At 41.2% G+C, this 23,131-nt stretch overlaps 1 protein-coding gene across 2 annotated transcripts in view; it reads left to right on the top strand.

The window, feature by feature from the left end:
- Positions 1-2,783: 2,783 nt before the first annotated feature.
- Tfb1m (transcription factor B1, mitochondrial) overlaps positions 2,784-23,131 on the top strand; it is a 40,138-nt gene continuing 19,790 nt past the window's right edge. Inside the window, exons 1-4 of one of the 2 annotated variants that reach the window (XM_042262353.2) lie at positions 2,784-2,977; positions 5,581-5,732; positions 17,484-17,592; positions 19,024-19,175. In XM_042262353.2, the coding sequence (XP_042118287.2) occupies positions 2,845-2,977; positions 5,581-5,732; positions 17,484-17,592; positions 19,024-19,175 (546 nt within the window). In that variant the 5' untranslated portion in view covers positions 2,784-2,844. Of the gene's footprint in view, positions 2,978-4,709; positions 4,787-5,580; positions 5,733-17,483; positions 17,593-19,023; positions 19,176-23,131 lie in introns of those variants that run through there. The other variant, XM_042262355.2, reaches the window with a different exon arrangement.

Raw genomic sequence — 23,131 nt, 5'->3', positions numbered from 1 at the left:
ACAGAAACCAACCCAATATGTGCCTCCCATGCTCTCCCTAGTGATAAAGAAAGCAGATTTGTTTTAATCCAGAAAACTTATGAGAACATTCTATTATATGGGATACTATAGTACAAATAAGTTGAACCGGAAAGAAAATCCAGACAACATAAAGAGCAGTAGTTTTTTACATTATTCTTCATTATAAAATAAAACCATGTGCAGTTATTTTGTAAGTTTGCATATGGGTTTTTGTGCTTTAAGTAGTCATAGGGGAAAATGTGGATCTGTCTATACCCGGATTCATATCTATATGTTTAAATAACATAAAATGAACACGTTCATTAACTTAAAATCATTTCAGTTGACACAGTACTGAAGGGGTGTGGCTACTGAGCTTGGAAGAGGCAGAACTCAGGTTGTCCTCTCTAGATGCATTGCTATGTGGCTGTGGGTAGGTCAAATGACTGTACTTACCAATATTTCTTCACAATTGGACAGACATAATAATCTCCTTACCACAGAAACACAGAAGTGAAAAAAAAAAACATAGACTGAATGGATGGCTTCTAGGTATAGTGTTTTATGGAGAATTAGATCTCTGATCAAATATTCAGATTTTTTCATGACACTCTGGGCAACCCCCACAACTTCCTTGTTTTCTGAAGTAAGGAGATATTGTCAATCATCCCACTGTCCCTGCTGATCTAGCAACGACAGAAGTGGATGCATGGACTTTCCACTTCCACATCAGGCCCATTGTGGTTTAGTTTCCCATTAGTTTTTGTTCTTTTTCTTTCTTTCTTTCTTTCTTTCTTTCTTTCTTTCTTTCTTTCTTTCTTTCTTTCTTTCTTTCTTTTTTTTTGGGGGGGGGGGGGTTGAGATAGGATTTCTCTGTGTAGCTTTGCGCCTTTCCTGAATCTCGCTCTGTAGACCAGGCTGGCCTCTAACTCACAAAGATCCGCCTGCCTCTGCCTCCCAAGTGCTGGGGTTAAAGACATGTGCCACCACCGCCCGACTCTTTTTCTTTTTTAAGTAACTCCAAGAAACATAAACAATGTGTGACTCAGTTATAACTAATGCAGTGGCTTGCAAATGAAGGCAGAGCTAAGAAAGTAAAATTCTCCCACTTGTGAAAAAGATTTTAACAATTTCCATTTCTTTCTTGTTTCCTCGGATGTCATAGGAGGACAGAACTCTAATTTGTCTTCTCTCTCTACTTGGATGTAAGCTTCCAGCGGCCTTCCTCCATTGGCTTCCTCATCTGATGAGCAAGCCTTCCATTTCCACTTCAAAGCGTGGGGAAGCTGCTGATCCGCCCCGAGTCTCACCTTTAACACTATGTCATAATAAAATCTATCCATTTGCTGTATTGTGACAGTTAGTGGGCGAATAATTCTAAAGCATTCTGTTGTGAAGCCTGGCATTTTTGTTTAGTTTAGCTTTTTCAGTATAATCCCTTTATGGTTCACGTTCCAAATGCTGCTTTGAGAGAAGGGGGAAAATGGCAATGCTTGCCACACAAAGGGGCCTTAGAAACTCTTCAGAGGCTAAACACAGAGTGGTCCTGATGCAGACTATGCCGGCATTGCTTAAAAACGGCAGCCACCACACACTTAAACTACAGCTGGAATCCGTGATCTTCTAGCTTTGTGAATTTACACGGCCTCACCAAGCTTTCTTGACCTTGCCTTGAACCGAAGTTAGTCATGTGTCCTGTTTCACAAGACTACAACGGAGAGATTTTAAAAGGGGATATGAAAAAATACTAACAAATAATATCACAACACTTCTCAGTGTTGAAAGTGCTTAAGTCAAGAGACAAAATTATAGCATATTTAAGGATACAGAGTAGCTTTCATTCACGGTTCTACAACTAGACAGCCCTTGGAATGCTTTCAAAGAGCCCTGGGTAGAAAGTGGTCAGACATTGTTTAGGACACGAAATTGGAAATGATCTAGAGACAATCTACTTGGTTATAGCTAGGTGTTTGGCTTTACTTGGCTCAACTGGTCTTCTGCTATTGATTAAAGCTGGGGTGCTATTATGTGGCTGACATTCAGCTGTTTGTTCAAAAGTCTAATTCCTGAATTCGGTTTTCAGCTGGCTTACCTATTCAAAGAGCCTGTAGTTCTCTAAGTTCTGAGGCGTCCTATGGCTGGATGTAAGTTAACATATATGGGAAGAGTCACAAACAAGCCCACGACTTCGTAAAATTAATATACACTATTTTTTTTTAAGGGTGAGGTTTCTCCTCAGCTGGGTACATTTTGATGGGCCAGAAGAGTCGGAATTCTAGTGGCCGGCCCTCTCCACAAACCCGGGTGAGATCAGACAACCCCCGGTGAAACTCATTCAGCTGCGAAATCATTGCTATGGTCACGGGGCCGCCGCTGACAGCAAGCTGCCCTTACACAGGGTGACCGCTTTCATGTGGCGCTCACAACTCTGAGCTACTTAACAGAAGAAAACACTGAGGCTGAGAGAAGTGAGAGACGCGAGGAAATAAAAATACCTAGCCTAGGTGGGGAAATCGCCGACAGAAAACAACAAATGACCTTGCCCGCTGCTAATCAAAGTCTGGCCTTTGGAACGCCTAAGGAGCCTCCCAGAGGCGCGCCCATCGGGACACGCCCACCCTCCGGCTCCGCCCCCTCTCCGCACCCAGCCTGCACCGCTCTCTGCCTGACGCAGTCGTGCGCTCCCAATACTTACAGACTTCCTGCTAGCGTCGTCATTTCCGATAGGTTTCTACAACCAATAAGATAGCCTCAGAGGCGGGCCATCGTCTCCCAGGCCCCGCCTTCCCCGCGCGGTGGAAACTTCAAGCCGCGGCGCGAGGCCCGGCCGCGCGTGTCGTCCTGATGGCTTCCCCGGGGAAGCTCGGCACTTTCCGCCTCCCCCCGTTGCCCACCATTCGGGAGATCATTAAGTTGTTCGGACTGCGAGCGGTGAAGCAGCTCTCCCAGAATTTCCTCTTGGACTTGAGGCTGACAGGTGGCTGAGTCGTCTGTTTGCCCGGGTCTCCTCGGTGGGCGCGGGCGGGGGATGGAGCCGGGCTGGACGGGCGGCTGTCAGTCAAGCGCTTCCCCGGGCGCTCGGAGCACGCTGCTCCTAGATCCCCGCTGCTCCTGGAGCTCGCGGGCCGAGGCGATGCTCGCGTGGACGGCTCTGCCGGCCGGAGTTGCTTCCTGCGGACTTTATGATGAGTGGGATTTAAATTAGTGCAGTTTTCCTCTTGACCCTATGCCCAATCTGTCCCTCATTAGCCTGGCGCGGTAACTTGGCGCCTTATAATCTCAGCGCTGGCGGAGCAGAGGCTGGAGGGAGGGTTGCCGCCAGTTAGAGACAGAGACCCTATTTCAAAACGAATCCCAAATAGTAAATAGGATAAATGTTCGCTTCTTGAGTCTAAGAATCCCTCGAGGGAATGGATATTCGCTCTGTAAATGCATACTATGCAAACAGCTACCTTGTGCCAACTCTGGGACTATGATACTCCAACAGCGTTGAGTTTGCAGTTTAGTAAGTTGATAATCCTCAAGCCTCTTTAAAAGTCACTTTTATGCGGTAAAATTGATCTAGGGTGAAGGTCACCAGTCTGACACCCAAATTTTGCTGAGTTTACAGGTGTTTGTTGATTTACTTACCACCCACGTGTTAGGGATGCTTTCCACAAGGTGAGATTATGAGAATAAGGTCCATCTGTAGCAAATAAGGGCACTAGTTGACTGTTGGAGTACTTAAAATTTTAGCTCCTCTACTAGGTAAAAGGGACACCCCCCCAAAAAAAAATCAATTCTGATTACATGATGGATGCATAGACAAAGTATAAATTAGTCATTTATTCATTTATTTTTTTGAAGTTGGAGCCTTTATTCTGCCCGTAGCAATATTAATGTGGGTAAAACAGTTAGCTCTACTTAAGTTTTCTCGTCTTTTATTTAGAAAGGCCTACAAGAACCTTAAGATCACCTACTTTTACATTCTTTGGTTCCAGCAATAGCTAATACTGTCCTTTCCCAGCCACGAACAAGTGCTACACAGAAAGCACCCTTCTCTGCTGAAATTGTTTTTTAAAAGACGGTCACCTGTGTCGAAGGCTGGCCTCAAACACGTGATGCAGCAGGTGACGTTGAACTTCTGATCCTCTGCCTTCAGCTGCCAGGTGCTGGAATTAGAAGCCTGTGCCACCATTCTCTGTTAATGATTGCTCAGGAACGCCAGGCAGGCGCTCTGTCACATGAATGACATCCCCAGCCGTTTAAGTTTTCATCTTCATTCTCTCCTGTGCGTCCCCGGGTGGAAGTTCCAGATGCTTAGGGCCTTTGTGCCCTCCTTTCTGTGTGAACCAAAGGGAAAGGAAATAAGTCAAGGCACTTGTCCTCGTGGGCTCAGGTGGAGCAAGACTCAAACTCAGACTTAGGGGCCGGACACCGCATCTTTGGTGTCTGGTTTTATTTAAGTGTTCCTGGGAAGCTTAAGAATGAAACCACATGTTGCTGCTTTCCATGTATAAGACTGAGAATATTAAGTTCATAATGCTGCTTAACAAATCCTTCTCGTTCTCTCCGAGAGACCAACTGACGACCTGTAACCAAACAAGGATTTGGTTTTAGATTTAGTTCCACCTTTGGTGGAACTCCTCCGTCCCATTTGCTTTTCTTCATGACATTTGATGTGTACTTCATATAAATCATAATAGAATGGTAAGAGAATGTACATAATGTCACCCAAAAACGGATAGCTGGTTAGGGGATGTTGATTGCCTCTCATCTATTACAAGACAATACTATTTGGGAATGGGTAAGTAACATTTTGCCTTTCCATTTACCTAAACTGATAATCAGTAATCATCAACTGGGACAAGTGTGCAGTATCCATATGCAATGCCAAGAAGTGCTAGTGTGTCTTTAATAGTAAACTTTCCACTGTCCAGGCAGGTCCACTTGTGTAAATTTAATATCTTGCAGTCAGTAAGACCAATCCATTGTGTTTCTCCAGGGTGATGGTTAGTTGCAGTGGACCAATAGTCTATTTTATGATTTCTTAGGTTCTGCTGACTTAAACTAACTGAAGAATTAGTCTTTCCTTTTTAACATGTGTATTACCAGGGCTTAAAATTTCGAGTAGTGAATCCAGACCTTTTTTTCTGGAAATGTTTCAAAGATTCAGATGTCCACGTCTACAGTGGGGATTTGTTGTGCTTGTCGTTCTGACCTCCAAATGACCAGAGGTGAAACTAGGGACTTCTGCGTTCTCCTGTCGGGTTTTTACCTGCGACGATGGAAAAACGAACGGGAAAGTCATGAATGGGGAAGATGCTTGATGTTCAAGGGCTATAATGAAGTGCTGCACGCTCATCTAGCCAAAGTCTTGGCAACTGGTTGGTTAAGTGGAGAAACAGAAAATGCAATATTAGTTAAATTAAGGAAATTGTCAGAATAATCCCGTTTAAGGAACCGGTGCAGTGCAGTGATGTAGGATATTAATGACTGTTATGTGTTTAGGAGCTAAATAATCACTAGTAACTGCTGAGGATTCTTATGAAATTTACTGTGATAATGAAGGTAACTGACTTTTTTTTTTTTTTTTTTTAGACAAAATTGTAAGGAAAGCTGGCAGTCTAGCAGATGTTTATGTTTACGAAGTCGGTCCAGGGCCTGGTGGAATCACAAGGTCCATTCTCAATGCCAATATTGCTGAACTTGTGGTGGTTGAAAAGGACACTCGATTTATTCCAGGACTACAGGTGAGATACTTCAAGTGTCGTTTTTAGCAAGCAAAACCTGAAAGAAATCTTAGGCCATGATTCTAAAGTCCCTGTGTTGACCAAGGACTGTGCAGGCCGTTCTAAAACTGCAGCTCTCCAGGTCCTGTCCCAGACATTAGGATTCTGTCATCTAGAGAAGTCTAGAAAACTGTTGCACACAAGAATACCCAAATGGTCTGTTGGGTACAGTTTGAATAAAAGCAATTTAGACACGGATGCTAAATAAACTAATCATTTCTGCAGTTTTGTTTTATTTCTGAGCTGTGCATATTAGGGCCCAGTTCTGTAGAAAGGCATAAAACTAAATAATTATCAATAATGATCAATCGGCATGACTTAGGAGGACTTTTTAGGTTCCAAAAAAGCATTTCCACGCATAAAAGGTAAAGAAGATACATGCTAGACCTCATCGAGAGGAATTAGTTGTTGAGTTTAAGCATTTTTACAATAGAACATTTATGTATAAAGAAGTTGCCCCACTTAGAACCGTAGATGAGGTTTGGGTGAAATTTTTAGACACACAGGTGCTGTTATAGGGAAGAACTTGAAGGGCTGGGGGTGTTTCACATGACTTGTGAGAACCTAGGGTGAGTGTCTTCACTCTGCCCATCACAGGCTGGCCGTGGAGAATAAGCCTGTTTTGGTTATTGTAGGGAAAAAAAAATAAGGAAGTGGAAATTCAAGGAGGAAAGTTTGAGGGTTTGAAATCAAAGGGAAGTTGAGTTTTTAAAGCATTGGCAAACAGTGGGACAGATTATATCAGGGATCCTGTAAAGAAATTCCTCATAAGAGGCACTTGATGACTGAAAGGACTGTGTTTGATTTCTGTATAATTCTAAAACTTTAAAAGAGCCCTGAGTTTTAGACCCATATGAGTAGGTGCGGGGCGTTTACCCACCACCCCCACAGTTCCCCAGAGTTTTCTTGAGTGCAATCAGCAGGAAATATTAGATAGAAGGATTTATTGCGGAGACTATCGCGGAGATAAACAGATAGAAAATAAAGGATAGCCTCCAGAGAGCCTGGAACCTATTCCAACAGGCCCGGACCGTCTCTGGCCCAGGGTTTTTATAGAGACGCCAAGGGGTGGAGCAAAAGACCTCCTCCCCCAGCACAGCCAAGTGCAGACCATCTCAGACACCTGCACTCAGGCCTGTGGTCCTAATCATCCTCTATTCGGACCTTCTGGATAAAGCCACGAGGAACCCGAGAACGGGCTCCCACAAGTAGGAATTTATTTTATGCCTATAACAGAATAGTAAAATTATCCACTATTCTACTTAAAAAAAAAAAAATGGCTTAAAAATAGTATACGCAAATACTTGTGTATGCTAGAATAGTTTGAGAAAATTTGTTTTTAAAATCTAGGATTTTGTTATAGGCAGAGTTTCTCTGTGTCTCAGCATTTGCTCCCAAATAATGAAAAAGAGGCTTAATATTAATTATAAATGCTCAGCTGATAGCTGAGGCTTATTACTAACTAGCTCTTACAGTTTAACCCATTTATATTAATCTACATTCTGCCACATGGTGTTACCTCTCTTTCATCTTGTATCTCCTGTTTCCTCTCTGTGTCTGGCTGGTGACCCCTCTGACTCTGCCCTCCTTCTTCCAAGCATTCTCTGCCCCCAAAATCCTGCCTAGCCTTCGCCAATCAGCTTTTTATTAACAACGAGAGCAATACACATTCACAGTACACAGAAGGATTATTCCACAGCATTTTATGGGCACTTTTTAGAAAACTAGTGATTGTATTTTTCTCATCTGGCTTCATCTGGTTTTCATGTGTTAAATAATTGTATAATAATTGACTTGTATCTAGTTTTGCCGATCAGAATTCACTTCAGATTGCTAACTTAATTTTGGGAGTGATACATGGTAAATGTCCTGGACCATAAGTGAAACTGCGTAGTGTGGGGTTTTCTTTTGTTGTGTTGGCTTTAAGAACCACATCCCTGCTGGCAGTGGAAGTAGGAATATTGTTTTTGGTGGGGTTATCTGGTGACCTAAAGAAACTGATAACTGCTGTGTTGTTCTCTTTGTGTTTATTCTTTCAGCCCTCAGTGGACACAGCGTTCACTTGACTTTTGTACCTTTCAAAGAGGTTTTTTAACCATCCTATTTCCCCTTCATATTTCCCGTTAATCAGAGGGTGAATAAAATCTGCGTTAATCCCCACGTTAATTTATGTATTTTCCTCTGCGCATTCGTAGTGTCTGAAGACCGACTGTTAAAAAGGCGACCACCCCCCTTTTCTTCTTCCGGTCCCGCCCTTGGAGTGCCTGCCTCCTCACTCTGTACCTTGTTTGGTTAGATTTATCATGGCTGGTAACATTGTATCTTTAATGTTCTTGTTTACTTGTCCTCAGTCTCGCCCCTTTAGAACGTAAGTGGCCTAGGATGAAGATCTGAATCCTTATTCCTCTGTATCTCTAGTGTATACGACAGTGCCACAAAGTAGTGTCTCGGGTGGGAAATAAAATCATCAGTGACTGTTGTGTATGTATCAGAGCAGCTGACTAAATGTGTCCTTGGATAGTAAAAGTAAATAGGAACATTGATTATTGGGAAGTTTTATGCTATTTTTTTTTAAGTATCAAAGCTAATTCAAGATAAATCACAGGAAATGTACATTTGATTTCTTACCAATTTCACAAGCAGCAGAATGAATTCTTAGTGTCTTCTTTGCGGGAAAGGAACTTGCCTTAAAAAGAAATGATGGGTACTAAATTATCAAATAGGCTTCTTTTTCCTGTAAAGAATGTTTCAATATGTAAAGCTATGCTCTGTTAGATGTCCTAAATTAATCATAAAATTGAGTAAAAGCAGAAATAGAGTGATCTATTTTAAGCATTCCATTTTAGTGATTTCTAAGCTAATAGAATTACTTTTTAAAGAAAGTGTAATAATTTATAAAATATCTTCTGGCTGAAAGTATGTCATTTGTAGCTTGATTCAGTTGTTACAGCATAACCCTGAGGCAGCTATAGGAGAGGGGAGCATCCCTCACGTCCCTTCTATGTATTGGAAAGATAAGTAAATCTTTCCGATGTGTGAAAGCAGCATGGGTGATTTTCATGGCAAGGGACATTGGTGGTCCCATCTGGCTGCCAGGATGAACTTAGATGCTAGCTGTGTGCCCTTAGGTAGAAAATTGTGTGCATTTTGCCTCAGTTTACTCAGAATTGTTACTAGTATTTAGTGAGTGCCTGACACAGTGAATCTTTTTGTTTTGCTGTTTGTTTTTTAAGAAAGGATTTCTCTGTGTAGCCCTGGCTGTCCTGGAACTCTGTAGACCAGGTTGACCTTGAACTCAAACATCTGCCTGCCTCCTGAGTGTTGGGATCAAAGATGTGCACCACCAGTGTCCGACTTCAGTGAATCTTTATTAACATCGAGTTCTTGTTTTCCATGTCTTGGGCATCTCTGGTGATTAATGTGAGTTCGAGGCCAGCCTGGGCTACCAAGTGAGTTCCAGGGAAGGCACAAAGCTACATAGAGAAACCCTGTCTCGGGAAAACAAACAAACAAAAAAGAATTAATCCAGGCTACTGCTGATCAACAGGCTGCTTTCTGGTAATGTTTTACCACTCAGGTTGTCCATTTCTTCTTCATTACGTTGTAGTCATTTATTTTTCTTGCATTTCTGTGACTAAGGATTCTCTGTGAAGGGGAGTAAAGAGACTTTATGTCTCAGGGAGCTTGAAACTTCGATAGAATTTTTTTCTCCCATTTGTGAGCTGGAGATAAAGTCATAAAAGCCCCTCTTTGGACAAGGAGTCCAGATTCTTAAATTTTTGTTTGTTTCATACATGTGTAATGCATGGTTACAATATATCATTATATGATTAGTATGTATCATCATAATGACAGCTAATATTTCTGAAGCATTGGCCACTAAATACTTTGTCTTACAGGTTTATTGCAATTTTATTGAGATTTCATAAAGCACACTTAGTGGAAATACTCATATTACTGGCATGCTGTGGTACTGTGCTCACACTAAAGATGGTAAACATGGTCATGAGGAGAACTTGTTCCTTGTTATGGATTACTTGCTCCTCCCTTGGCCTATCCCTGGACAGCTCATCAGGAGGAAGATTTTTCTCCTCTTTATTAAAGTTATATTTGACTGTAATAATTTCATATATACTTTTTAGTTAATGCTGTGTATGTCTATCTTTTTCTCAGAGTAGTTATTTTCACACATGCTGAGGTATTAGTAACTTTCTGTGTTTGTTGCTGTATAAGTAGTCCACTGTGTAAGTATACCAATTCTGTGGCTATTCACCATTCCCCTCTTGATGGACTTTCTTTTTGTTGTTGTTGGTGGTGGTGTTTTTTTTTTTTTGTTTTTTCGAGACAGAGTTTCTCTGTGTAGCTTTGGAGCCTGTCCTGGATCTCACTCTGTAGCGCAGGCTGGCCTCGAACTCACAGAGATCCGCCTGCATCTGCCTCCCGAGTGCTGGGATGATGGGCTTTCTTAACAAGCCATTGGAATATTAGCATGTAATTTTTGTGAGTGTGTACCTTCATCTTTCTCCAGTAAAGAGCTAGGCTGTAATAGCTGGGTCTGATGCTCTGCCTGGGTCATTTTCTGTTACACAACTACCAAACTACTGAGATGCCTAGCCCATTTTCCACTCTGACTGGATGGAGCCGAGTTGTCGTGCCTATACGGGCTTGCACACACTGGAATAGTGACCTTTTGGTGTTTTGTCTTTGTTTGAACCCTTGTGGTTTGTATGTAGTGGTGTCTTTCAGGTTTGCTAATGCCTGATAATTGCATGTGTATCGTGTGCTTCCTAGTCACCTGTAACTTACTTGAGGAATTAGATATTTTTGCTATTTTTAGTGGTGGTCCATTTGTCTTGTTAAATTTTGCGAGCTCTTTATATGGTTCAGGCACATGCTTTGCTGAGATTTTCTCAGCTGTGGTGGCTTTTTTTTATTAACAGTATCTTTTGAAAAGAAGTTTGACTTTTACAAAGTAGAAAATTTTCAGCTTTTTCTTTTAAATATGATTTTGTGTCATTTTTAGAATATTTTTGAAAACCAATTATGAAGAACTAACAAAAAAATATGAGCTAGACGGTGGTCGCCTTTAATCCTAGCACTCAGGAAGCAGAGGAGGCAGGTGGATCTTGGAGTTCAAGGCCAGCCTGTTCTACATAGTGAGTTACAGGACCACCAGGGCTATAAGCAAAAAGAAAAAGAATGTTTCCTGTGTTTTAGCTCTTAGCTTTAGATCTCTGTTCATTTTTACTCAGTTTCTGTCCATCTGTATCTGTCTGTTTTTCTCCCTGACTGCCTCTTTGAACTGTATGTTGGGTTCATCTTTTGGCTTGTAGAATTGTCCCTGTGGTGCTAATATTGGAATCCAGTTCTATTCCACTGGCTGCATGCTCTGTCTTTTGCTTGAGATTAAGTTGAAACTAAAAATTAATTTGGGTGGGAATTCTGATCTATGAACATTGTATATAAATTTATTGATATTTTCTCTTGACACTTTTATACTTCTTAGTGTGCAGATTTTGCACACGCCAGATTTACCTTTAAGAATTGCATGCATTTCGGGTTTTTTGTTTTTGTTTTTTTCAAGACAGGGTTTCTCCATGTAGTTTTGGTGCCTGTCCTGGATCTCGCTCTGGCCTAAGAACTCACAGAGATCCGCCTGGCTCTGCCTCCCGAGTGCTGGGATTAAAGACGTGCACAACTGCCGCCCGGCTGAATTGCATGCATTTCGATGCTCTTGTACATGATTCTAGTTATTTTTGTTTTGTTTTGTTTTTTTACTTTCCAGTGGCCTGTTGCCATTGATGTCTTGGATGCTGACTTTGTACCCTGAAACTTTACTAAATTCAATTATTGGTGGCTCCTTTGTAGATTCCTTATTTTATGTATGTATGACCCTGTCATGAAATAAAAACACTTCTACCTCCTGCGTTCTAATCAATCCCTTTGCATCTGTGTCGTCGTCGTTTTGTCTGCCATTGACTAGGAACCCCAGTGCTGTGTTGAACAAGTAGTCAGAGTGCGCGCCCTTCCCTTCCCTCTGACTGGGGAGAACAGTCAGCATTTACTACTGTGATCTTGGCCTTTTTCTGAGTCTCCTTTTCCAGCTGAGGAAGGTCTCTGCTCCTAGTTTGCTAAGGGATGCTGTTTTCTTTTTTGTAATCAATGAATACTGGATTTGTTTTTTTAAAAAAAGCTTTCCCTAGGTTTATTGAAATGTTTTTCTTTTTGAATATGTTAATACAGTGAGTTGTATTGATTTTGTTTTTTTGTTTTGTTGTTGTTAGCCCAGCCATCTGTAGTAGTAATGCCCCCTCTCCTTTTTATGATACAGGTCATTTATGCATACCTATTTTTTTCTGAGTGATTTGATTATAGATTCATTGACTTTATTGATCTCTAAAATACAGCTTTAATTTCATTGACTTTTCTGTTTTCGGTGTTGTTGACATCTGCTCTGAGATTTCTTGTTTTCTCTTTGCCTTGGGCTTCATTTGTTCTGCTTTCTCTGTAGCTATTGGAAGGTAGGAACTGAGTCACTGACTTGAAGCTTTTTATGTTGTCTTACAGAAAAATGCTATAAATTTCAGCTTTGTTAGAAAACCACAAATTTTGAAGTGTCATGTTTTTTCTTTAATTCCATTAAAAGTAATTTTATTTTATGTTTTGTTTCACCCATTAACAACTATAATAGCTAATATTTATGAGGAGTTGACCACTGAGCACTTTGTTTTACAGCTGCTTTTGAGATACTAAAATTAGAGGAAATTTTCAAAAAGAAATTCAAAATTTCCATCTAACCTATTTTTCTTTTGATTTGTATTTGATTTGTGGGCTACTTAGAAATCTGTCATTTAATTTGCATTTTTCCATATATCTTTCTATTATTTTCATTTCGTTATGTCCAGAAAACATACTTGAATAGCATATCATAGTAAATTTATTCAAATTGATATTTAGGTATAAACACAGCCTTGGTAAATGGTTCATATGTAAAATACACATAAATGCTGAAAATTCTTTTTGTGTGTGCTTTTACTTAGAGTTTAAGGAGGAGATATGTCTGGTGTAGGAAGCTCAAGGGTTCTTCTCAACCAATGGGTTATGTGCCTGCTTAATGGAATTTTAGAGCCACAAAGGAAATCATTGACTATTTTCGTATTGGGCCTTTTGTGATAGGTACGGCAGAAAGTTCGTGGGATGGAAAAGCCACACCTGAGACGTGTTAGCCTTTGACCCCCTAGCTTCCTGTTGAAACTATTGTAGCTTCCCCTTTCCCTTCTGTACCACAGGAGTCAGACTTAGCTTTTACCTGCTCACACATGAAGGTTGAACACGGCATAAAGAAACTGACTTCATCACACATATCGGAGTCCATGATGGGGCTGGGCAAGCAAGCTTCTGTTAGAAGTTCTCTGCCCTGTTTGAGAAGCAAGTACCCACTTTGAAGCCATGGTCCCCTTAAAAAAGAAAGGATTGTAGTCCTTTTATAATAGTATCCTTCATCTACTTTGGACATTCTTCATAACAATACATTTTTCAACTTTCTGTTTATCATATGCCATATTACAATTCTTCTCATGTTTGCTTTAGAGGTTTTGCCTAGCTCTTCTGCTAGTATTTATTTCAGCAGTATTTGGGCTCTATTATATGACAAATAAGGAAGAAGGTCATTAACGCTTAGCTCATACAGTATTGGCTGCTGTGAGCCCCTTACTGTGAGAAGGTGGCATGGAACACCGAACAGCTATTTGATAGAGTTCTTTTTTGTTTTCAAGGAAATTTGAATTTTTGCCTAAGTTCCAAGAATTGCATGAGATCTTTTCTCATCAAATTAAGTTGCCAAGAGCCACCTAGGTCCAGTGCCGTTAGACCCCCTGCAGAATGCTTTCACATAAGCCTTGGCGTTGGAGGAAAGGATGCTTCTGCACGTGTTATCTGACCTTTATTAAAGGCACGGCCATGTCACTGTTCCCTGTGCCTTTTACAAAACCTAACACAGGAAGAAACATTGTCTCTCTTGGGGACTTGGAATAATTGCTCTAACACAGTTAAGAATTTTATATGCCATTGTGCAAGCCGGGAGCTAGCAGTTCTTCTGATAATGTTAGCAGAAGTCGTTTTTACATGTATGCTTCTCCTTTTTGTGACTTGGTTTTCTACTTTTTTAAGACTCAGTGAACGTGTTTTACTCAAAGCCACTTCACATTCCGTTTTGGAAGACTATACTTAAAACTAACATTAAAATCCTAGAACAGCTTGAGAGTGGCCATACAAATACTCACCTTAGCATGGTGGGCTGTGCTCTGAACCCGTCAGTCATGTTTTTACAGCTCCAGCTTTTGAAGTGTAATGCTTGGGGCCATCCTGGAAGGGTAAGAGTGGTTTTTCCCACCCCACAGTAGCATGGTCTGATGAAAACATTTTTCCATTATCTTGGGTTGGGTAGGGAATCTGTATGTGTTGTTGCTGAGGGTCGTTTTAGGTGTTTAAAGGGGTGTTTTTTATAATGGAAATGCCAGTTCACTTGGTTTGGCACCTCCCCCTCAACACCTCACACTCAGCCCGTTCTTTCGGCCATGAGGAGTTGGGTAAGGGAAGCTGAGGCCACGCAGTTGTCGAGGAGGAGCCAGGCCTTCTACAAGATGGATTTGGTTTGCCTTGACTGAGTGTTAAACCTGAATGGGAGTCCAAAAGAAATAGAGTAGAAATGCAACTTTGTACAGGCGAGGAAAGTAGACGGCTGTTTTTGTCAGTTCTCAGTATGCAGTTGTGTCCGTGAGAGTATGGAAAGAAATAACGTTTCAAACACAGTTATCAGAGCATGGTAATTAATACCAAAGAAGCAGGTTTACATTGTTTTGCTTTAGTTCTAATTACTAATTACTTAATTACTTTCTATATATTGACATTGTGTAACAGAAGCTTTTAGTTCTGCCTCTTTGTTTTTTGATATGCTAATTTGTTTTAATTATGTAAAGCATAATTGCAGAAAAACTTAGCCTTCTCCATTAACCAATGTAAGTGTTAGCATTAAATTCACTGTTCATACAGTTATTGAATATCCCATAAGAACTCTCTCAGTTTTTAAGTATCTTGAAATTTCTAAGACATATTATCTGAAACTGATCGAGCTAAATTTTATCAAACCATGGTAAGCTTACAATAATCCCTAAGTATATGACTGTCAAAGGTATGCAAATATTTTTGATAAATAACCGTGACTAACCATATCAGATGAACTGATCCTAAATTTAAAATGTCCGCCCTCTTACTAAAACAGGCTATGTACTTGTTATTTGTGTAATCTCGCTCGTTTATGACTGAGGTAAATCCTTGCCAAGGCCTCCACCCCGCAGATTTTGAGGCCCGGCTTCTGCAGTAGTCCGCAGCTTCATGGACACTCTGTAGCCGTCCACTCATCTGCTTATCCAATGCCTGTTCCCCACCTGCTGTGCGGTGCTGTCCCACGGGACACTGTGAGGTAGGCAGGAAACTGATCTTCCCTCAGCAGCACAGCTCTCAAAGAGAAAGGAACCCACGCGTGTGCCCCTGCCGTGGCCTGTTAGAAGCGCTGTCAGGAACCATGGGCGTCTCACAGAGGGAGCAGAGGGGGGAAGCCTCCAGTTACAGCCTGGCTCGGGTCTCCTCTGCGACACAGGAGACCACGCAGGGGAAATCGGTCAGCAAGCGCGGGCCTTGCTGCAGTCTCCCCTCCGGCCTCCACGAGACCTTTTTCAGCCTTCCTATTAGTTGCTTGAAATGGACCAAAGGAAAGTGTTGAGGTGGGGGTGGGGGGGTGTCGACTTTAATGACATGAGGGAACAAGAGCAAAGAGGCGGGGTTCTCCAGGAACCTGTTGGCACCCCAACATAGCCCAGTGCCATTCCTCAAGTCTCAGCAACTGAGTGGCTGACTGAGACGGTGCCCAGTGTGGGAAAGGGTCACCACCCCTTTCCATGCTGTCTGCCTCAGCAGTGGCCTTCTCACCAAATGTCAGTCAGTCCTGCATTTTAAGTGTGGTAAGCTCAGGGACTGCACGGTTTCTTCGTTTGTTTTTAATACATTTATTTTACATACTGGCCGCAGTTTCCCCTAATTCCTCTCCTCCTGGTCCTCCCGTACTCCCTCCTGTTCCCACCCCCAATCCACTCCTCTATTTTTGCTCAGGAAAGGGGAGGTCTCCCATGAGTATCATCAACAAAACATGACATGTCAAGTTGCAGGAAGACTAAGCATCTCCCCATGTGTAAGGCTTGGCAAGGTGAACCAGTGTGAGGAGTAGGATCACAAAGGCCTGTAAAAGAGTCAGAGGCAGTGGGAACAGAGGTGGTCTCTGGCTACATGGTTTTTATTCGACCAAGGATATCAAGAATTAAGTTTTGTATTGGATGCAGGGGGACTTGGCACCCAGTTTGGCTCAGCCTTGGGGCTCATTTAAGCCAAGGGCCAGCTTTTAGTATATGATGCTAAGGACTGAAATTAAGGAGAAAAAGCTTAAGAGTACTAAGGAATGAGGTTCTGTTTAGTTTGGTGAGGCTGGGGTGGAACCCACAGATTTGCATATTATTACAAGTATTCTATCACTGACCCAAGTCCCAAGACCTTACTGTAGTCTTTTGTGCTAAGAAAGACTGAAGGAGAAAAGGAAACAGATTATTGGGAATAGATAGAAATGGGCTGAGGGGTAACTGTTGTGAAAATATGGAGGCTTGTTCTTAGGTTACAGTGACTGTGATTCAGGTCAAGGAGTGTCTCAGAATGCCAGGCAAAGGACTTCCTACTTAGTTTGAATTACAAAGATTACATGAAAAGTTTTGTTTATGTGCAGAATCTTTTGTGTACATTTAATATATACAGGCTTAGTTGAATTAGCTCATTTTCATATACTTTACTTTTAATCCTCAGTGTTTCGCTATAAGGTTTCCCAGTATGTTATGTTCACTCTTCCCAAGCAGAAACACAAGTCACTCAGACCATCAAATTAGACTGATATGCTGTTTTAAATCCTAAAATGTCACTCTAGTCTCTGCTGCTTTGTAGCATGAATCTTAAAGAGTCTTATTAATAAAACAAACTCAGGGCCTGGTATTGGGGTGAACGCTGGAAGATCAGAGAAACAGAACAAGCCTCAGCCTCCTCACCTTGCCAATTCCTCAGCTGATCCTGTTTCCTCAGACTGGAAGCCTCTGAGTCCTCATCCAGAATGAACCTCAGCTGAACTGCTGCTCAAAGCCTAAAGGCTTAACCAGCTAAAAGCTTCTGGTTTCTGATCTTCACGCCTTATGTACCTTTCTGCTTTCTGCCATCACTCCCTGGGATTAAAGGCTCACTTCTTGGGATTAAAGGCATGTTTCACCATGCCTGGCTGTTTCCAATGTGGCCTTGAACTCACAGAGATCCAGAGGGATTTCTGACTCTGGAATGCTAGGATTAAAGGCATGAGTGCCACCATTTTCTAGCCTCTGTATCTAGTGGCTGTTCTGTTCTCTGACCCCAGATAAGTTTATTAGGGTGCACAGTATTTTGGGGAACACAATGCCACCACACCGCTTTACCTAACCCTTGTTGTGTTAAGTAGAAACACAATGGTCTCATCAGTGATCACATCTAGTGTTTGCTGTTCCCACTTATGAAATGCTGTGCGGGTCTAAGATTTTGAGTTTTGCTGCCCCGAAGTCTATGAGCTCATTTTATTGACCTCTTGTAAACTAGATGCTTTCTGATGCAGCACCTGGAAAGCTGAGAATTGTTCATGGAGATGTGCTGACATACAAGATCGAAAAGGCCTTTCCAGACCACGTCCGAAGACAGTGGGAAGACGGTAGGTGCCTTGGTCTGGGGCTGTTTGTTCATTGTTTTGGTGGCGGTGGCAGGTGGATGTGTGTCTGTCTGTCTGTTTTTTTGGTTGTTCATATCACAGATATTTGTTTCAGCTATCACCTATGTATTATAATAAAGTGCTTGCTTTTATATTTTTTATTAAAATTACCTGAACAGAATTAAATAATGTACATTATAATTTTTTCTGCTTCCCTACTTTCTTACAAAATATTGTTAGTTTTTCTGAATCTTTTTTTTTCTTAAGACAGCATCTCATGCTGTAGCCCAGGCTGATATTGAACTTGAGAACTCTCCTGCCTTGGCCTCACAACTGCTGGCATTACAGGTGTGCACTACCATACCTGGTTGAGTTTTCCCTGATTCCAATTTCCTTGTTTCAGATCTTCAAGTTGTCGTTTCTGTGCAAATATACTTTATATTTTTATGACGCTATACCAAGTATTGTTAACTATTTTTGAAATGTTGTAAACCAGGCCACCCACAGACCTTTATCTCTCTTTCCTTTGCCTTCACGGTAATGACTCTGACCAGCCAAGGCATTCTTCCTTCAAGGACAGATGTTTACTGGGTACCAGCAGTGTTCAGCTCTTGGGAAAATGCAGATGATATAGGGCATATGGGTTGCTAACAGGAACTCTCAGAACAAGTCGAAGGAGGGGTTTAGCAGACCTAGCCGCTCCTGTGTGTCCGGCCTCCCCAGGGTCAGGCTCCTCCAGAGTAGCTTGTGCTTACAGTCACTGACCTCGCAGCACAGAGCCCGCGGTTCTCCGTCACTGACCCAGCCTGGCTAGGGTCAGTCACCCGTCTGGCCCATCCATTTGGGGTCATGTGTCACCTTCTCGACTTCTGTACACCGGCTTCCCTGCTTATCGGGCTCCACCATTCTACTCGGTGTTTGGAAACTTAAAACTGTCCTTTGCCAGTGGTTTGAGAGTTTGGGGTTTTGTTGTTTGTAGCTTTTTGTTTTGTTTTTGTTTTCTAACCCGCTTCCTGTTTGTTTGATTCTGAGACTCTTTTGTGTCATCTTCTCGTGCTGAAGGTTTGCCTGGATTTCTTTATTTCTTTGGCTTTATTTCCACCTAAATATTTCAAGCATTCAGATTTTAAACGCAGCTTGTATCCCCCTCCTGGGTGTCTGATGATCTGTCAAATTCCATGGGCACTTTAAACTCATTGTGTCTAAAGAAAATTAGACCAAACACCTCATTTCATGACCTTCCTTAGAACTTTTTTCTCAATAAATACAAAGCTAATTGTGAAAAAATGCATTTTGAGAGAACTGAAAAATATTGAAACATACCTTTCATATGCCTTCATTTGATCCTCATAATTAAATGTAAATTAAACCATTAAGATCATATTCAGTATATATTCATGTACTCATTCCAAATTGTCTTCTCCCCACAACCAGATCCTCCAAATGTACATATTATTGGAAATCTGCCTTTTAGTGTTTCAACCCCACTGATCATCAAGTGGCTTGAAAACATTTCTCTTAAAGATGGACCTTTTGTGTATGGCAGAACTAAGATGACGTTAACATTTCAAAAGGAAGTGGCTGAGGTAAGTCTTACTTTGGGTATTTCATTGTATGATCAAATTTCCAGACCAAATACTACTATGTATTTACCATTGGCCGTGTTTTCTAAGTTAATACTTTTCCATTACACAGAGAAAAACCCATCCAAAAGGTAGGACATGTAGTGAAGATAGCAGACAAGACTATTCTAGGTGCGCTCAGTGGAGACCATGAATTATACTTGTTAGCCAACAAAGACACTGTGTTCAGCACAAGGCCTACACTGCCATACACAAAACCCAGGAACATCCTGATGTCGAGAGTGGCCTGTGCTATCTTAAAATTGATCCTCTGCAATCCTTAGGGTGACAGTTAAAAGATAGTATGGTAAATTTGTCATTGAAGAGAATCTCGTTAACCAATGCATAGATTGTCACTTGATCCCACCACCCTCACCCTACTACCCACCACACACACACACACACACACACACACACACACACACACACACCTGCACCTCTACCTACCTCACTTGATGCCTGCTGAGCCTGCCTTCCTGTGGCCTGGTTATTCTGAGTTTACAAAGTGAACCTCCAGGGTGGACAAGGGCAGCTTGCAAGACAGGACTGCAAGGTGAGCCTGCGGTGAGGATCTGCCCTTAGAACCTCACCTCACTCGATTACATCTCCTTTCTGCCCCCCATTACCAAGGTAATAAATCAGAACTGAGTTCTGGATTGTTCCCTTCCCTAGTCTTGATAAAACAGACTTGTATCCATGTGTGTCATATACTCTAGGTTTGCCCACTCTTAAGCTTTACTTAAAAGGAGTTATTCAATATGTGTGTGTTTATTGTAAACAACTTGGGGTTCACATGTGTGCTCATAGTTATCACTTACTTACATAGCTCTGTGTCTTGCCCACTCTTTCACTCTCGTAATCTGTCCCAGGATTCATTTCAGTGCTTTACTATTATGAACTAAACTGTCATGAAAGTTCTTAGGCACAAGGGCAAGTTTTGGACAAGATATGTGTCCAGAAGCTTCATTCTTGTTAGGCAATACTTAACTGTTTTCTGAAGTCATCAGGCTTATATATTCCTACCAACAGTGTGTGCATGAGTTCATTTTGATCTATATTTTTACCCGCTCTGGACATTAATAGACTTATACATTTTGTTATTAATCTAGGGATGATGGTGTGTTGTGCTATTTTTTGTCTTTGCTGAGTTTTAATGAAATGGGCACCATTGCATCTTTGGGTCACTTGGGTGTTTTACACTGAACTGCTTACCCTTGCTAATCTTTCTGTGGGTTATCTTCTGTTTGCTGGTGTGCAGTTATTACATATTCTCTGTACTAGTACAGTGGACTGCAGATTTCCTTTCTCTATGCTTATATCGTCGTGGTCTTTTTACAGTGGCTTGAGAATTAGACATTTCTTTTTCCTTAGCTTTTTTACCAATATATATTAAGTATACAAAATAATCAGCTTTATTATGACACTTTCACAGACATATATAATATACTTTGATTCTGTTCACACACAGACATGCCCCATTACCCACTCATGGTTCTCCACCTTCCCACTGATCTTTTTTCTTGAAGAACAGACATTCTTAATTTTTAATTTGTGGTTGTTTCTTACTGAAGAAATCATTTATGTCTTCATCATGAAGGTATCTTTTTTCACTTTTCTGTCCATAATCCACTTGAGATTGATTTTTGTATATAGTAAAAGTTCTATTTTACTGTTGTTAGCATATAAATCTCAGCCCCATTTATTACCACCTGCCCTTCACTAGTCTCTTATCAGCAGTACTCTGCAGAAAGCATTGCTCTGATTAGAGACATCGGGAAAATGATGAGATGTCCCAGGAGCAGTAGGCTCTATGGGACACAGGGAAGTCCTCAGGAAGAACCCTCAGGTCAGGTCAGTTAAGACAGATTAATTTGACCAAATGTGTGTCGTGTTTGCGTGTATTGAAGGAATAGTCACACCGGTTTGAGGAAGTTGAAGAGTGGATTACTGCTAACAACATAGAGACGGGACTGAGGCAGGAAAGGCACTATTATTAGGAAGGCAGAGTTGTGATTGTAGCACACTGGTGGATTCCTTTCCCTCTGCTGCTGTGATTATTTGGCATTTTGTTCTCATACAACACAATAGAGATTGAAAGCATTGAGCTCTCTCAATCCTTTGAGGAAAGAGCGGAGGAGCAGAGCCTTAAGAGGTAGAGTCATGTTTTCAGTGACTCAGCTGGCAGCTGGGGTTTTTAATGATAGTGTTGTTTTGACTTCACCATAGGCAATTATTTTTCTTCAACAAAGGTTTATTTTAGTTAAATTTTTACATGAATATTGAATTGGGAGCAAGTCTATAATTTATGGGATGCATTAGAAGTGTGGGTAACACTGATCTTTTGACTGACTTGCACATTTTTGCAGGTGAAAGTTTCATGGGAAGACTGGGCAGCAGTATTGTCTTACATATCCTGTTTGCTTTGAAACACAATCCTGCATGTAATATTCTATATTTTAGCCACAGAACAGAATCAAATAAGTGCCCTCCTCATATTCTTTTCTCTAGGATTATAGGATGTAAGGATTCAGCCTGGGCACATTAAAGGGCATGTAAGTGGTGGTACAGCTCAGAAAATGGAGTCAGACTGTGTGGCAGTAGTTAATGGTTTAACAAATCTCATCTAAACTCTTTATAGTTGAACTGGCTTGGAGGGCTTTATTGTCTTCCACAGGTTGTACAGCACTTGAACTTGTACACCAGTCATCTGTTTTCTGGTAGAGTCGTGAGATTCAAGTTCTCCATTTTGCTGGCCTATGGGTTTTTAAGTGGGTCCGACATCAGCCTGTCTTCTTCTATTTCCAGAAGACGTTGGCTGGTCATAGTTACATCCTAGTAGGGAAGATGTCACCACTCTATTAATGACATAATGTTCATTGTCCCTGGTCCGAGACTGTAACTTCTCAAGTACAGTTTTTTACTTACAGTTATTGTAGATGAATATCAGCAGTAGGCAGAAGTAAAGGAAAGAAATAGAAGTAAAGGAAACACTGTTCTTGGGAATTCTTCCGTGCCTTGTTTTCTCATCATTAGTGACTTTTAAAATTCAAGGCTTAGTGGTTTCCTTTTACTGAAAAATTAACCCATTTGGTGTCCATGCCTTTTATTGTTAAAAATTATCTACTGAAGGACTTTTGTATTCATAGCTTTACCTATGCTATGTCTAAACAAAAATGGCAATACATATTTAAATGGTTATTAAGCCATTAACTTCTCAGGGTAGCTTTGAGTGTAAAATCTTTGCAGGCTCCCTGGACTGTGTCTTTAGTTTTTGCTCAATAGATTAGCAGTTCTGTGTGCTGCTTTATTCTAAATTAAAAATCTAAGGCTCATGTTTTCATGTCCATAATCTGGCATATTTGCTGTGGAGATTGAATAGATCTAGAGTCTGGATTAGAACACCCCTCTCTGACTGCACAAAGTGCTTCATGCTCAGGGTGAAATAGCTGAAGTCTAATTGGAATAATTCCACCCTTCTCAGGTTTACTTTTTAAAGTGATTTTTAAATTCTTTGAATTCATCATTAGAAACACATCTTCTAAATGTAAAGTAACGTATTAGCTGTGCCTTAGGAAGGAAATCCATGATAGCCAATTCTTTGGGTTAATTTTTAAATTTCATGGTTATATTCTTGCTGGATTTTAGTTTTAAAGATCTGCTTTTATCACTGGGCACAGTGGATTGTGCTGTAATTGAGGCACTTAGGGGACTAACGTCGGAGGAATTATTTAAGAATACATACATCTCTTGCTTTTATATTACTCTGAGGCGCAATGTTATTTTACGTGTATAAATGTTTTGCCTGTATATATGTACATGTACCACATTCATGCCTAATGCCCAGGCCCCCACTGAATCTCTTGATACTGGAGGTAGAGGTGGTTGTGAGCTACCATGTGGATGCTGGAATCAAACCTAGG

The sequence above is a fragment of the Peromyscus maniculatus genome, chromosome 16 (genome assembly GCF_049852395.1).
Source record: "Peromyscus maniculatus bairdii isolate BWxNUB_F1_BW_parent chromosome 16, HU_Pman_BW_mat_3.1, whole genome shotgun sequence".
NCBI lineage: Eukaryota > Metazoa > Chordata > Mammalia > Rodentia > Cricetidae > Peromyscus > Peromyscus maniculatus.
This window is presented reverse-complemented; position numbering and strand designations above follow the sequence as displayed.